Genomic DNA, 15,501 nt, shown 5'->3' with positions numbered 1-15,501 from the left:
GGCAAACAGCTGTCTTAACCACTTTTGTATAATAACCTCTGTTGTTTTGTTACAGCCCACTGTTTCAGATGTCCTTGCCACCTTTCAATAACAACTCTTGGTAATTTACTGCAGGTCTTATTGATGATAGCCCATTCAGTCTGATTACAGACCTTAGTGATTTATTACAAACCATGGAAATAGGGATCCAAGCCCAACAATGTTTGATCATAGATGTCACAGACATTATAATCCTGGGGTCAGGATCCTTGTCAACTTCTAATCATAACCTTCCATAATTTATTGTAATCCTGGTAGACAGTAAGCTCTACCAACCTCTGATGACAGCTCTTGCTATTTTATTATAATTTCCTTATTTTCATTTATTTAACTTGGGTGAAAAAGAACAGAAATATTCAGAGACAGTCACATCCCTACCCTCTGATTGCCACCATTCAGAAATTAAAAACCTATCCTTGACATTCACTGGTCAGTCATGCAGCATTAACCTTAAACTTTCACTGCATTTATGGACAACCTTCTATGGTTGCTTGTGGAAGTCTACCCAACCTGTTTCAAGCCAATTTGACCATTTGGTGAAATAGAAGAAATATGTTTAGTGTTGAAATTCAAGGTGACTATGATGTTTGCAGATGGCATTGTGATCTGTAGGACCCTGGAGAGGTGGAGATATGCTCTAGAGAGAAGAGGAATGAAGGTCAGCAGGACTAAGACAGAATATATGTGTGTGAATGAGAGGGAGGATAGAAGAATGGTGAGGATGCAGGGAGTAGAGGTGGTGGAGGTGGATGAGTTTAAATACTTGGGATCAACAGTTCAGAGTAATGGTGAGAGTGGAAGAGAGGTGAAGAGAGTACAGGCAGGATGGAGTGGATGGAGAACAGTGTCAGGAGTGATTTGTGACAGACGAGTACCAGTAAGAGTGAAAGGGAAGGTCTACAAGAGGGTAGTGAGACCAGCTATGTTATATGGGTTGGAGACAGTGGCATTAACTGAAAGGCAGGAGGCAGAGCTAGACGTGGCAGAGTTAAAGATGTTAAGATTTGCACTGGGTGTGACGAGGGTGGACAGGATTAGGAATAAGTATATTAGAGGGTCAGCCCAGGTTGGAAGGTTTGGAGACAAAGCCAGAGAGGCAGGATTATGTTGGTTTGGACATGTGCTGAGGAGGGATGCAGAGGATATTGGGAAAAAGATGCTAAGGATGAAGCTGCCAGGTATCAGTAAAAGAGGATGGCCTAAGATAAGGTTTATGGATGTGGTGAGAGAGGACATGCAGGTGGTTGGTGTGACAGAGCAAGATGCAGAGGACAGGAAGAAATGGAAACAGATGATCCGCTGTGGCAACCCCTAATGGGAGCAGCCGAAAGATGAAGAAGTTAAAATTCAAGTTGAGAAAGATTGGGGTAACTACTACCATGTCAGCCATGATGTATATGTATTTGTATAGGTATAAAGAGATAGAGAGAGAAACAAGGGTGTAAATTAAGTATAAATAATAATAATCTTTGTATCCCCTGTGAGACTCCACTAAAAGCTATAGGAAGAAGCATGAAATACTCGCTTCTTTGTTACTATGATTTTTGCCACATGCATTCTCAGTCCTTACCAGTTTGTTTGGGCAGAGCTCAGCCATCTTCAATAGTTCATTCTTATGCTACAGTTCCTGAATACATACTGTGGGATAGTTCTCATACACCCCAGCTTGCAAAAGCCTTTCTTTTTATAGGTGTAGTAGTATTCTGGAGTATATTTTTTAGGTATCCATGCTGCAAGGCCAGATATGCGGTGACACCTCTTCGAATTCACCTACTGGCATGTATAGTTTGGTGTAAGAGTCTTAAGAAATCTGCTCTTTGCTTTTGAGGGCAATTAGTACTATAAGAGTGCCATAGAGCAGCTGTATGGTAGCACTTACTTGCCCTCAACTCCCACTGCAACCCGGGTTTGCCACTAAACATGGAATGCCAGTGGTACAGGTGAATACAATATTTTTGTCTTACAAAGCCAGCACACCAGTGATTCCTCCTAATGTACCTCATAGTTTGGCAGTTCAATAAGTTTAAGGTGGACTGCTACCACTGACATTTGAACCAGCAACCAGATGCATAAGGATTAATAACTCCAGGTGTAACCATGGATTTTCTGAGCTTGAGATATAGCATTGCATTATCTACCTTTGTACTCATTTAAGTAGACAAATGAATAACCTCATGTGACTTGTTTACCAACTGGCTCAATTTATACTTACACGTGTGTGTGTGTTTAAGTTTTCTTATATATATATATATATATATATATAAGTTTTCTTATATTGGTCATGTCTCATGCTGTCAGCTTCTGGGGGATGGACTCTGAATACCATAAATGCAGCATTCCTGATTTAACACTATATCAACATAACCTGTATTGAAGGCTGTGATCAGATGTTGGTGGGGGCTATTGTGTCCAGACAGTATGTTAAAGTAATGAGGACAACAAACTAAAACTGATGGAGACCAGTATCTCAGGAACTGTAATAAAGTATTCTTAATGATGATCAGTGGGTTACAGGCTTAGTTCTCAACAAAAACTACAATTAGTAAGGGCTGTGATTGAAGGGTGGATTTGCTATGAGGAGTCAGCTCCAGAATCTGCCCTGCCAGATGTTAACATACATATCGAAAATGATTGAGAATAATAGATTCAAACATACAATGAAAAACACAACTGGCATTTTTTTTGCTGTGATAATAACCCCCTCCCCCCACCAATATGTGGGACTAGTATGCTCCCTTACTTAAATAAGTCCACAATCGCACAACCAAAGGGAACTAAAAATACTCTGCAAAGATGAAAACATTTTCCAGCTTAACCGGGATCTCACACTAAAACACACTATTAAAAATGTGGATCGGTACTAGGATTGGGAAGATAATGATCAACTAATTGCTTGTGAATGAATTTATATATAATCAAGGACCAATTCCCCCAAAGACTTACCAGAATGCAAAGGCTATAATTAGGATGTAATGAAGATGAAGGGTTATAATTAGCCACTGATGGCTATCATCAGAAACTGGTGAAGCTACCTATTCATCTAAATAGTCTAAGGAGATTCTACAGCTACAAAGTGTCACAAAGACTTGGCCTGTACTTAAATAACTATTTGACCCCTGGAATGTTACTGGCAACAATGTGGCTTTTACACAGAATGAGAATTCCATCAGACCAGCAGCTCATGCACAATAGTCTCTACACAAAGGGATATGTCAGGTTATGGTGTTGCAATTACCATCCCCAGCCCCCACACTAATTTAACTGACTATATGAAAAAGAGTAAACAGAAATACTAAAACACAGTTTTTCTTATCTGTGTTTATTTAGGTACATTTTGATAAGAATTATGAGGTACTCCTCTTATTTTTTTCATATTATTTAGAACACTGCCGTTTATTCCAGATTTCCATCTGTATTAACACCCACAGTAAGTAACATGGATATAAACTTGATAGCATTAAGGGGTTATCAGGCCTCTACAAAAGAATACAGGCCTTGCTTTCATTTTCAGTGCCATATGGTAGTAGATCTTTCACTAAACCCTGCAGTTCAGGCATGCCTGTAACATGTCAGTGCACTGTTTGCACAAAATATGTTACTAGAAGTACTATTGAATCACCCCATTGGCTCAAGGATATATTTGGCAGTAAATAGAGAATACTGCATTACAGGAAGAAATGAGTGGAGATAGACACTACCAAGACAAGATACAAGGAGTTTGCAAGGTAAAGGGCTTCGCTTAATAAAATGGCCTCCAAGGATTATAGCTGTTCAGTAAACATACCTGATCTGGTAAAGTTGTCTGTATGCATTTGTAAAAAGGTATTAGTGTAAAAACATTGAAAAAAATATATCTGGGAAACAAAGAACTGCATTTGATGGAAATTGTTATGTTTTGAAAAGCAAACCCCTTCTGTATGTTCTGTAAAAAAATGCTTTTAAGACAAATCAACTAGATCTAAGCCAAGTTAATATACAACAGCTTCAGCATTTCTCTGGAATGTCATGGTAAAGAAATTATTTTTGAAGTCTGTCTCTTAGAAATGGAGATGCAGATATCTTTTAGCAATTATCAGAAAACTTGGTTTGCTGTTTGTTGCCAGGAAGCTATACCCCCTGATAATTTTTGTACTTGCCTTCCTTGGCAAACCTTGAAAATCAAGCAGTCCTTTCTCCCCCCAGCACCATGAAATTCATTTACATTTGTGGGGGTGCATGCTCTGACTTCCTCTTTAGAGTGTCATCAGGCGAAATATATGGGGCAATCTGTCGCTAGTATCAAAAAAGTTAGAAAACTGTGAGTGTTCTCTGATATGAAAAGTTTTTCATATTTCACATTTGACAAAGCAGAATGTTGAACTCATTACTAAACAGAATGAGTACAGGCCACTTAGATTAAAAAAAAAAAAAAAAAAAAAAAAAACAGACGCACACTCAGACACGCACACACTCACAAATCATGATCGATCGTCCAGCATGGCCGCTTGAAATACTGAGCAGCTTAAATGTTCCACAAAATGCCACTTTTAAACAGTTATTCCTTTAGTGGAAGTCTGTGCTAATTGGCAGTTTTACAACAAGTCCAGGACAAACATCAGTACTTTTCATCTGAAACAGCCATTTTTAGTTAATCATCTTGCTTGATTATTTTTCCTTTGTATCCTGACAAACAGGGCAGATCTTTTTTCATATGATTGATCAGTTTCAGTCACTGTCTCTGATTCTGAAGAACAGGGTGGGGTAATGTCCATATATCAAATAAACTCCCACCCCCTCATTTTTTTGCCACTGCTCCAGAAGGTCTACCGAATGCAAGACTTGGGTCAAACCATGCCATTCTCCTGTCGAGGCTTTTGAACAGGGGTGCGAGGGGTATTCAGTGAGGGGGCTAGTGTGCAGAGAAATCCAGCTAGCAGAGTAAGTCCCAGCCCTCCCCAAGCACAGAACATTGACCAGCCATATCCATGGCTAATGTCCTCAGGGAGTCCATACATGTGACGAGGATAACGAGAGAGTTCAAAATTTATCCCTGCCACGCATGTGCACAAGGAGATGATGCAGCATGTACCTGGAGAGGAGACAAGAGAAACAGAAATAAAAAAAAACAAGAGTTAATATAACAGAGTTGAAACACAACCATCAGTACTTCTGATATACAAAGGAGGATACATACTACTGGCCTGCACAATTAGCTCACTGAGTTAAAATGCCTTGTTATCAGCTTAGGTTCTAATCACCTGGAAATGAACAGAAAGATAGGGCATGTTCACCTGCTGCTCATATTATATGGAGTCCATACAAGTACTTATGCACATATTCATGTGTGTGGTAGGTGACTAGTGCGAGAAGAAAGCAATAAAACACACTCCTTTCCTAAATTACAGCTTATGAAAATTAGAAGGCCGATATGGTTAGGAAGTTGAAAAGTATTAATGAAAATGGCTGCAGTTGGTGTACTAATGAAGCGGTAATAATTTACCACAGGAGGGAACAACCAAAAAGTATCGATGAAAATAGCTGTAGTTGGTGTACTAATGAAGCAGTAATAATTTACCACAGGAGTTAACAAGCAATTCTCTAAACCCTGAGTAGTAGCTACTAGGAAGGATCTATTAATATGTCTTCTTCAGACTTGGTACCTTTGTGATCTTGACAGAAGATAGAAAAGTGTGATGGTTAAGGTAGTATGGTACATGGCTGTGGCCAGGGTTTGAATCTTTAATGCACCACAATTTGCATTTTGTATGACCTTGAGCAAACCAGTTAATCTCTTTGTGCTAAACACCAACATGAACAAATATTTACAAAAGTCACAGTCAGGTTGTCAAATGATGTACACAAGGGAAGGAATGCTGTGTTTTGTAGGTTCTTCGTACATTACTAGGTGCAGTATTCCATTCCTTGTGAAATGGAAACCGATGAAGTGTACAACATGATAATATGTGGTAACACAGTAAGCATGCATGTGAAAAAAAATATTTGATAAAACACACAGCACCTTTTTGTATTCTATCACATGACAAGGTTGGTATGCATAGGATGAAAAACAAGCTGTACACCACAGATCTGGGCTCTTAAATCTGAATGGTCAAAGAGAATATGTGTTCCGTGATAGGACTGCTTGTTTAGGAGAAACGCAGGGATTATACCACCATGTCAGCTTACACCACAGTGTTTGCCGCTTGAAATTGGTGCAAAGGGGTACTCAGAAGTAAGCTTGCTGTTCTGAATAGGTATATGGGTCATACCCCTAATGGAGTTGCTGTGAGTAATATATAGTAAGGTTCCTCTCCAGCAACAGAATTTTCTCAAGGTAATATCATATATGGCTGCAGTGGCTATATCCCACAGTTAGCCTGGTATATGGAATATGTGCAGGAATGACCTAGCAGAAAGGCCATTGACTAGAATGTGTTCAGAGGTTATACTCTCCAGTTAGACTGTTATATGGACTACTTGCAGAATTAAACTTCATAGCAATGGCCAGTGTCTACTGAATGCAGAGTTTATACCCTGTGGCTAAGGTTATTGTCTAGAGTGAGAGAGGTGGTGTGCTCCATAATAAAGCTGCTGTTTAGAATAGACATTTGGATGCATGGCATATGAACAATGGTGCTTGGAATTAGAGAATGGTTACTCCATACAGATGCATTTTTGTTAGAAAATGGTATAGGATTGTACTCCAGAGCATATTTGTTGTATGTGATGAGTACACGGATTTTAACTAATTTCAAGGTTACTTGGATTTGGTGAACACTGTACCCTACAGCAAAGTTGCTGTCTGAAATTTGTGCAAAGTTTCTACCTCATACCAACTAGCATGTTCTGTGGGGCAGGCACAACATTTGTGCTCCACATCAGTCTGTTTGAGAGATTAATGCTTGAGGCTATATTCCACAGCAGAGTTGCTTTTGAATGTGGGCGAAGAGACTACCCCATTAATGAGCTCATGTGTGGAATGGGTGCAGAGTTGTGCAGCATAGTAAGGATGCTGCATAATATATGTGCAGGGGGGGGGGTTACTTTACAGCTGCACTGCTGAAATCTGCAACGAGTTATATCCCATAGCAACTTACTGTTTAGGATGGGTGTAAGTACTGTTCCTACAGATTAGTTTTTGCTTGGAGCAGACATATGTTTGTTCCACAACAGGTCTGCAGTCTGTGATGACTGCAGGGAGCTTATTTCACAGTATGTCACTGCCTAGGATGAGTATAGGGGCTGGAAGCCATAGCGAAGTTGCTGCTTGGAAAGCTTGTAGGGCTAGTTCTGAAGCACTGTTTTCTATTTTATGTAGGACATTGGTTATTCCCTGCAGCAAGCTGCATGGATACTGACCCCCTTGGTTATTCCCTGTAGAAGGCTGCATGGATACTGACCCCTTAGTTATTCCCTGTAGAAGGCTGCATGGATACTGACCCCCTTGGTTATTCCCTGTAGAAGGCTGCATGGATACTGACCCCTTAGTTATTCCCTGTAGCAATCTGCATGGATATTGCATGCAGTCAGATGAGGAGAGACCCGTCAGATCAGAGGAAACCTCAGGTCTCATTTTCTGTTAACCTTTTTAGGGACTGCTGGACATATACTGGTGTTCTACAGGCAGGTATATAATCATCATCCAAAGCTGTTGGAAGATGGGGGATAGATAACAGAACTGGGCATCTTGTCTTCAGTAAGGTCATGTACCCTACACCTAGCTCTGAGGTGTTTTCCAACTTCTCCCAAGCAAAAACATCACTAAATCTAGGAATCATCTGAAGAAAAGTGAACAACTGTTCGGACTTAAGCTCAGGTTCACCTCCCGAAGAAACAGAGAGAGTGGACTCAGTGTCAGCTAAGAAATCACCATTGTCCTCATCAGATTCCTTATCATTCTCTAAAATAGGAAGGTCTGTAGCCAAACTGACACTAGAGTCATGTACGGGAACAGCACCACTAGAATTAGCTGTCTGTAGAACACTCTTAGCCAAGGAAACTACATCAGCCTTATAAACAGCTATAATCAGATGTATGATATAGATTCTGTTTCTTTTTCCTTCTGAACTTCACTACTAGATAAAATATCTGGAGACAGAGTATTATGTCTGTGAAGGGGTCTCTTACCCCATACTACTCCTGAACCTAAAGGGTTTGGTTTTCCAATACCTGCTCCAGGTACTGGAACAGCCTTGAAGATGTGTTTAATCCCTGTTCCATAGTGGCTGGCAAAGCTACATTAGAGTGATATGGGGCAAAAGATAAGTGGTCTGCGAGATTATCAGTGGCCCCAACAGAATCACTAACCATAGCCTGGGGCATATTTTTATTTTGTTTATTTTTATTTATTTATTTGCAGTTGGTTTAACCAGGATAGTCCATTGGGCCAAAAAGAACCCGTTTTCAATGGAGTCCTGGGGAGAAAAGCTCCAGAACAATATAGATTACAGTAGGTATTATACATGCTTAAACATTATAAACTTTCAAGGAGACAAGTTCAAGTACAATGCACAATAATTACAATTAATTTAACAGTGTTAAAACTAAAAAGGATTATACATAAAATCAAAATTCTAATTTAAAATTCTACTAAAGTTATTTCATAAAGAGAGTTCTCCATGTGAGAGGAAGAGTGTAGAGAATTCTTACACATTCGATGGTTATAGTAGGAATGTAAGAGGTATGTATAATGAGGGGGAGAAATCAAGGGTGTAAGCAGGACTAGGAGGAAAAGGGGATGTTCAGTGTAGTTAAGTAGGGTAGGAGCAAGAGCATTCCCACTGGGAAAGTAGATGTGAATGAAGAGATTTTTTGAACATAAAATGGTTAGAGGTAGTACGGATAGATGGAGGTAGAGAGTTCCAGAGACATGCTAAGCCATGTGAAAGAAGACATTTGCCTGGGGGACGGGTTGGTTTGTACACTTCTAGTAGATTTTGGTTGTTGGACCTTAAAATTCTATCAGGTATGTGCATTTTGAAGACAGAAGAGAGGGAGGGGCAGAGGGAGGGTTTGAAAAGTTCATATTTGATGGGGGGTACCAGAGCTGGGATCCATCAAGTCGGGTGGGAGAGAATGCAAGATAGAATAATAAACTAACGGTGGATAATGTATCACAATAAGCACTTAAAGTTTGTAGTAATAAGAATGTCCCCACACAACTAAACTCTGCCAGACTGTCCTATTATCATAAAAAACTGTTTCACAAGTGCTAAAAATTATTTTACAACTAAAGAATTTCCAATACACAAAGTCCAAACACCACAGCAACCAGAGTGCTAAACCAATGTTAAAAATTAGCTGCACCCACTTTAACCATGTTTAACTGCCACAAGATAACTTAAATAGTAATTTAAATTATGCCTTCTTGTCAGAGAGAGTAAAATCTCCAGAGTACATTCAAATATCATTTGTGGTAAATTGTGATGCAATGTTAAAAAAACACAGAACAGAGCCATATATACAGTAAAGCTCTGCAATGTTTTTCTGTCAAAAGTTGAAAATAAAGCAGAGAAAACAGTAAAGACAGGTATGTTTAACAGCACTCATACACATTGCACTCTGGAGTGAAATACTGAAAGTTTCCACAGACACAGGAAAAAAAAAAGAAGTTATGTATTACCATAATATTCCATCTGTGTTGTCGATCTTCTACCATCCTTGACAGTGGGTTTGGTTCTGAATCTCGTAACCGAAATGGACGTTTACTTCAGCTCCCACTCTCCAAATTCTCGAGCTAGGCTCTACCCATAATGCTCCTCACAGAGATTACCTCAAGTTTGCCAAGGAGTGGCAGTCAGACGTAAAAGGTCATGAATACATGATAGTTAGATTAATTGAGGCCAGATATGAATCCTTAAAGGACAGCTAGCCGCCAATGGCTAAATTTGGTCTACTAAGAGTCTCAGGATGGGGGACGGAGCGTGGGGATGTCAAGGATCGGGGAAGATTGACAACACAGATGGAATGTTATGGTAAGACATAACTTCTTTATCTGATGTTGTCAATATTTACTCAATCCTTGACAGTGGGACAGAGTCCCCAGCTACTTTAGCCTCGGGAGGTCTCACAGAAGAATATTCCTAAATACCATAGAGCCAAAGGATGCTCGTCCCCTTGAGACCTGATCCAGTTTGTAATGAGTGATAAAGGTATGATGAGAAGACAAAGTGGCTGCTGCACAAATGTTGTCTAAAGAAGCTCTGGCATGAAAGACTGCAAAAGTAGCTACTGCTCTTGTAGAATGGGATGAACAGGTTTTGGGAGGTACAGTCCTTTAGAATGATAAATGAATGTGGTGCAGTCTCTAAGCCACTTGGCCAAGGTAACCTTAGAAACTGGGTTACCTAGATGGAGAGAAGAAAACGCCACAAAACGTTGGTTTGGTTTTCTAAATACTTTAGTACTGTGAAGATAAAAATGTAGCTGTCTGTGCATGTCAAGTAAATGGAAAGCATATTCTCCCTTGTTTGAAAAATTTGTGAAAAAGTATGGAGGTTTGCACGATAGGGCCTGAAGTTCTGAGACTCTTCTGGCAGAAGTGATAGCCACCAAAAATAAGATTTTCCAAGACAGATATTTTAAGTCACAAGTTGCTGATGGTTCAAAGGGGTTCCTAGTCAGGGCCTGAAAAACTATAGTTAAATCCCAAGGGGGGAAGAGGTTCTTTAAATGAGGTCTTAGCATTAAAAGACCTTTTAGGAATGCTTTACATAGTTGTGTGACATCAGAAGGGTTACTCTCCAGTCCTATATGGAAACTTGAAAGGTGCACTTTAATTGTTGAAGCAGAGGAACCCAACTTGTAAAGTGAAGCCAAAAAATCTAATACTTTGTGGATAGGGCTGGAATAAGGATCTATCTCATTATACAGAGTCCATCTAGCAAATTTATCCCATTTACTTTAGTATAATCTCCTTGTAGGTGATTTGTGATTAAAAATAATAATTTGTCAGACTGGTGAGGAAAGAGAAGGATGCCTGGCAATCATGGGAATTGGAGAAGCCCCGCAGTGAGCTTGAGGTTTTGGAGATTCGGATGCACCATGCCCTCCGGTTGAGACATTTGATCTGGAACTGGGTCCAGAATCCATGGTTTCCGAATTAAATGAGGCCATAGGAAGGGAAACCAAACTTGTCAAGGCCAGAAGGGGGCAATGAGAATTACTGAATTTTCTGTCCTTTTGGCTTTCTTCAGAAAGTGTGAAATGAGAGGAATTGGGGGAAAGGCATAAAGCAGACCGGGAGGCCAATCATGGAGAAGAGCATCTCTGGATGACTCCCCCCAAGGGGGGATTAGGGCAAAGTAACTTCTGCACTTGTTGTTTAGAGGAGAGGAAAAAGGTCGCAGCAAGGTTGGCCACAGTGGTGAAAAATGCTGTTCACTACTGTTGGATTGAAAAACCATTCCTGAGACAAGAGAATAGTTCTGCTCAATTTGTCCACTATCACATTGGAGTTCCCTGGAATGTGCATTGCTGTGAGAAAGCAGTTGGAAGAAATTGTCTATTGCCAAACACTGGGTGCTTCTCGACACAACGGGTAAGATTTGGTTCCCCCTTGTTTGTTTATGTACCAGACTACTGACATGTTGTCCATCTGAATTGCTACTGTTCCTAGAGGGAGGACATCTTGGAATGCTTGCAACAACACCACCCTCATCTCTAGTATATTGATGTGCAAGTTGGCCTCCAATTGGGACCATATGCCTTGGACTGTCCTTCCCAGATAATGTCCCCCCACCCTGTCTGGGAAGCATCTGTGGTCACTGTGGGTTGGGAAGAATGAAAGGATGACCCACAAAAACCTGGTTGGAGTGTAGCCACCACAACAGGTCATGCTTGCAATGATTGGTAATCAGAATTGGCTGAGACATTGGTTGGTGACCATTGGGATGCTAGTAGCCATTGCAGTATCCACATGTGATACCTTGACAAAGGAAATGGAGTGGTTTCTGCTGTCATGGAGCCTAATGTTTGAAGAACTAATTTTGCTGGGACCTTGTCGTTGCGTAGTAATTGACTGACCTGGGATCTTATACGTTGTCGCCTTTTTGGAGGGAGAGATGCAATTCCCGAGACAGTGTCTAAGCGAGTTCCACTGAAATCCAGTTGAGTGGGTTGAAGTGTGCACTTTTTGAAGTTTATAGTTATTCCTAGAGATGTACAGAGATGTATGGTGTAATCTCTTACCTGTTCTGATGCCTGGTGGCAGTGGTGAGGAGCCAGTCTTCGAGATATGAAAATACTCGAAACCCTTGCAGTCTTAGATGAGCTGCTACCACTGCCATGCATTTGGTAAACACCCTGGGGGCTGGGTCGAGTCCAAAGGGCAGTGCTCTGAATTGGAAATGACAGGCTCCCAGCTGGAAAAGCAAAAACCACCTGGAGCTCTTTTCTATTTTTATGTGGTAATAAGCGTTTTTGAGGTTGACAGAGCACATCCACTCATCTTTTTACAGGAATGGTGACTGAACCATGACCATCCGGAATTTGGTTTGTTGATCTGCCTTGTTGAAGTGGCTGAGATCCAAGATGAGTCTCTAGTCTCCTGTTTTCTAGGGTACTAAAAAGAATCTTGAGTAAAATCCGGATCTTTTCTGGTCTGGTGGGATGACTCTTTTGCTTAACAGTTTTTGAATTTCTAGAACTGCTGCTTCCCTGAGACTGGGTGGTATGTCCGGGAGATTTTTCTAGAGTTTTGGAGGTTGTGATAGAGGAATTTGGTAACCTCTGGATATAATTCCCTGTACCCATTTGTCCGTTAACATTTGTCAGACAGGTGGGTGCTGAGAAAGCTGAAAGTCCAGAGGCAGGCAATCAGGCACTCATTCAGGAGTGCTGTTAGGAGGCTCCAGAGAAGGTCTGTTTAGAACCCTGGTTTTGTGGACCATGTTTGCCTCTAGGGTGGCATCTCCCATTGCTTTTCCCTCTGCCCTGGGAGAAGTCTTTGCCTCATGAATCCTGGAAAGGCCCTTTGGATTTTTTAAACCATAGTCTCCCACTCCTCTGGTTCCTAGAGTACGGTCTCTAAGGAGTGGAGAAATGTATGCCAATGACAGAAAGGGTCTTACTGTCCTTTTCACATCTGGCTAGGGTATCTTTTACCTTGGGATCAAACAGGAAGATCCTTCAAATGGAGCACTGATGAAGGATGCTTTAAATGGCTCTGCAAAGTTGCACAAGTGCATCCAGGAATGCTTTCTAATGGCTATGCCTAAACCCACTGCCCTAATCATCCCTTCAGTTGCATGGGCAACAAGCCTCATGGATGAATTAGAAATTGCTTCTAGGGTTGCAAGCTGAGAAGTAACTATCTCGTACCCCTTCAGCTACTGCTTCTTCGAGTGTATCCAAAAGCTACTTGATCAGATCCCACTGTAGTCTTGTAAAGTGCACCATATAATTCAAGGACCTTAGAGCAAAGGTCAATGAAGCATAAACTCTCTTCCCAAATCTATCCAAAATCCTAGACTCCTTGTTAGGAGGATGGATAATATGACTTTCCTCAGCAAGTTCCTTTCTGGTGGCTGCCGCTACCACCGTGGCATCAATAGGAATTCCTTTGGCCCAATGCAGTTCCTTCCTTTAGGGCTGATAATACTATATCAGGTCTCTTGGGAATTGGCATCGGGCATCTTCCACGCCTGCTGATTGATCAGTTTAATGAGATAGTCAGTGGGCAGAGAGATCCAAGAAATAGAGGGTTGGGCACGAAAAGCCTCCAGGTATAGGAAGGTTGGGAGGAAGACCAGCCACCCCTCTGTTTCAGGAGTTCTAGGATGTCCCTGAAGGAAACATCATCACGGGGTGACTTGGGGGAACCTTTTCCTTCATCAAAATCAGTATCTTCAGTGAAAGACTCTTCTGGAGAGTCTAAGTGCTTCCTCTTGCACTTTCTTTTTGCAGGGACTTCCTCGGGGGGAATGACCCAGAGAAGTATCTGAAGATGAGACTACTATGTTAGGTGTTACCTGAGACTTTTGTGCCCTCTGTCTTGGGGATGAGACTGATGGTAGCTCAAGTCGAGGAGATGCAGAAATCTGTCCCAACAGGGATGGCACGGACTGAGTCTCCAATAGACAATGCCTTCTCCATAATCCAGAAGGCTGGCCCCCCTGTAGAGGGATAAGAGCCTGGAACTGAAATAGACTCCTTCAGAACCAGAGTCACACCTTGCACAGAGGAGGCAGCCCCCGGAACAGAAGCCTGGGTCGACACTATAAAGGCATAGGCACTGAGAGACATAGCAGTCCAAAAGAGCTGAAAAGGTACCATGTATCTCGGACCCGACCAGAGTGTCTCGATCCCAGGAGGTCTCTGGTGCTGAAAGCTCGGAGGTAGTCAAGGTAGTTCTCAGAACAGGAGATGAAGATACTATGAGAACTGAGACAGTCGGACCCAGGAGAGTCGGGATCAAGGGCTCCAAAGGCTCAGCAAGAGTTGGAGGAGGAGGGTATGGGGGTGTCATAGGATGAATGCTTCTGATGGCAGTTTGGCTCGGAACCAAGGACAATCCCCTCACCAACAGCAGCTGATCCACCAGTCACATGATGTCTGTCTGAGAGACTCTTAGTAGACAGAACAAATGCAGTGGAAGGAAATTTAGGGAGTCTCAGTTCCAGAAATGGAGCGTCTTTAAAAGGGTCCACAGATGGGGAATATGACATTCTTGGGAATGGAGGCAGCCCTAGTTGCTTTAGTACTGTGTCAATAGGTGCCGAAGAAGAAACTATTGGCTCTGAAGCCAATTTAGAAATAGTTCCAGTCAGATTCTCTGGTGCCAATGAACTCTTCAGTACAGAGGACATTTTTGGTATTTTCCTTGACAGTTCCAAGGACCTTGGAACCAAGGAAGGCCTTTTTTTTGAAGCAGGTGAAGAAGAAGATGAAGTGCTAGCTTCAGTCCTGGACACAGAAATGGCCTCATCAAAGCCGGATTTAAGGAGTCCTTTCAAAATTAGTTTCTTTCTGTTAGGGTTCAGGTTGAAAACCCGTGACAAATTGCACAGTTTTCCTGTAAATGTGTTTTTCCAAAGCAGTGCACACATAGGGTATATGCCTGTCTGCGTTGGGCATTTTGCCCTCACATTTTTTTACACCTCTTAAACCCAGAGGTGCCTTTAGTGGGTTTAGAAAGAGAACATTTTTCCTGTTGTTCAGACATAACAACCAGAATAGATTGTCAGCAAACACACTACAGAAGATAGTGAGAGAAATATAATAGAAAGAAAGATGGCCTTTTTTTTAGTTAGAAAATACTAACAATGGTATATGAGAATACCATAAAATGGTAAAAAAAAGAGAGAGAGGAAAGAGTACCAGTGATGGTACTGGATAGTCTACCAAAGACAAAGGGGATAAATTAGCTGCAATAAGAAGGGGAGGAGTCGGTAGAAATATAAAGAGTTTTAAAGAGGAGCATTGTGGGTAGAGCCTGGCTCCAGTTTGGAGAGCACGAGCTGAAGCAAACGGCCGTTTTGGTTC

General features: G+C 41.4%; 1 protein-coding gene across 1 annotated transcript in view; it reads right to left on the bottom strand.

Moving 5' to 3' along the window:
- Positions 1–1,295: 1,295 nt before the first annotated feature.
- The window catches only part of LOC122811212 (transmembrane protein 178B-like), a 561,592-nt gene continuing 547,386 nt past the window's right edge, over positions 1,296–15,501 (bottom strand). The window contains exon 4 of the mRNA XM_044082900.1: positions 1,296–5,107. Coding sequence (XP_043938835.1) covers positions 4,863–5,107 — 245 coding nt within the window. The 3' untranslated portion in view covers positions 1,296–4,862. The remainder of the gene's footprint in view (positions 5,108–15,501) is intronic.

Source organism: Protopterus annectens, chromosome 9.part0, assembly GCF_019279795.1.
Source record: "Protopterus annectens isolate FY-2018-M chromosome 9.part0, PAN1.0, whole genome shotgun sequence".
Taxonomy (NCBI): Eukaryota; Metazoa; Chordata; order Ceratodontiformes; family Protopteridae; genus Protopterus; species Protopterus annectens.
This window is presented reverse-complemented; position numbering and strand designations above follow the sequence as displayed.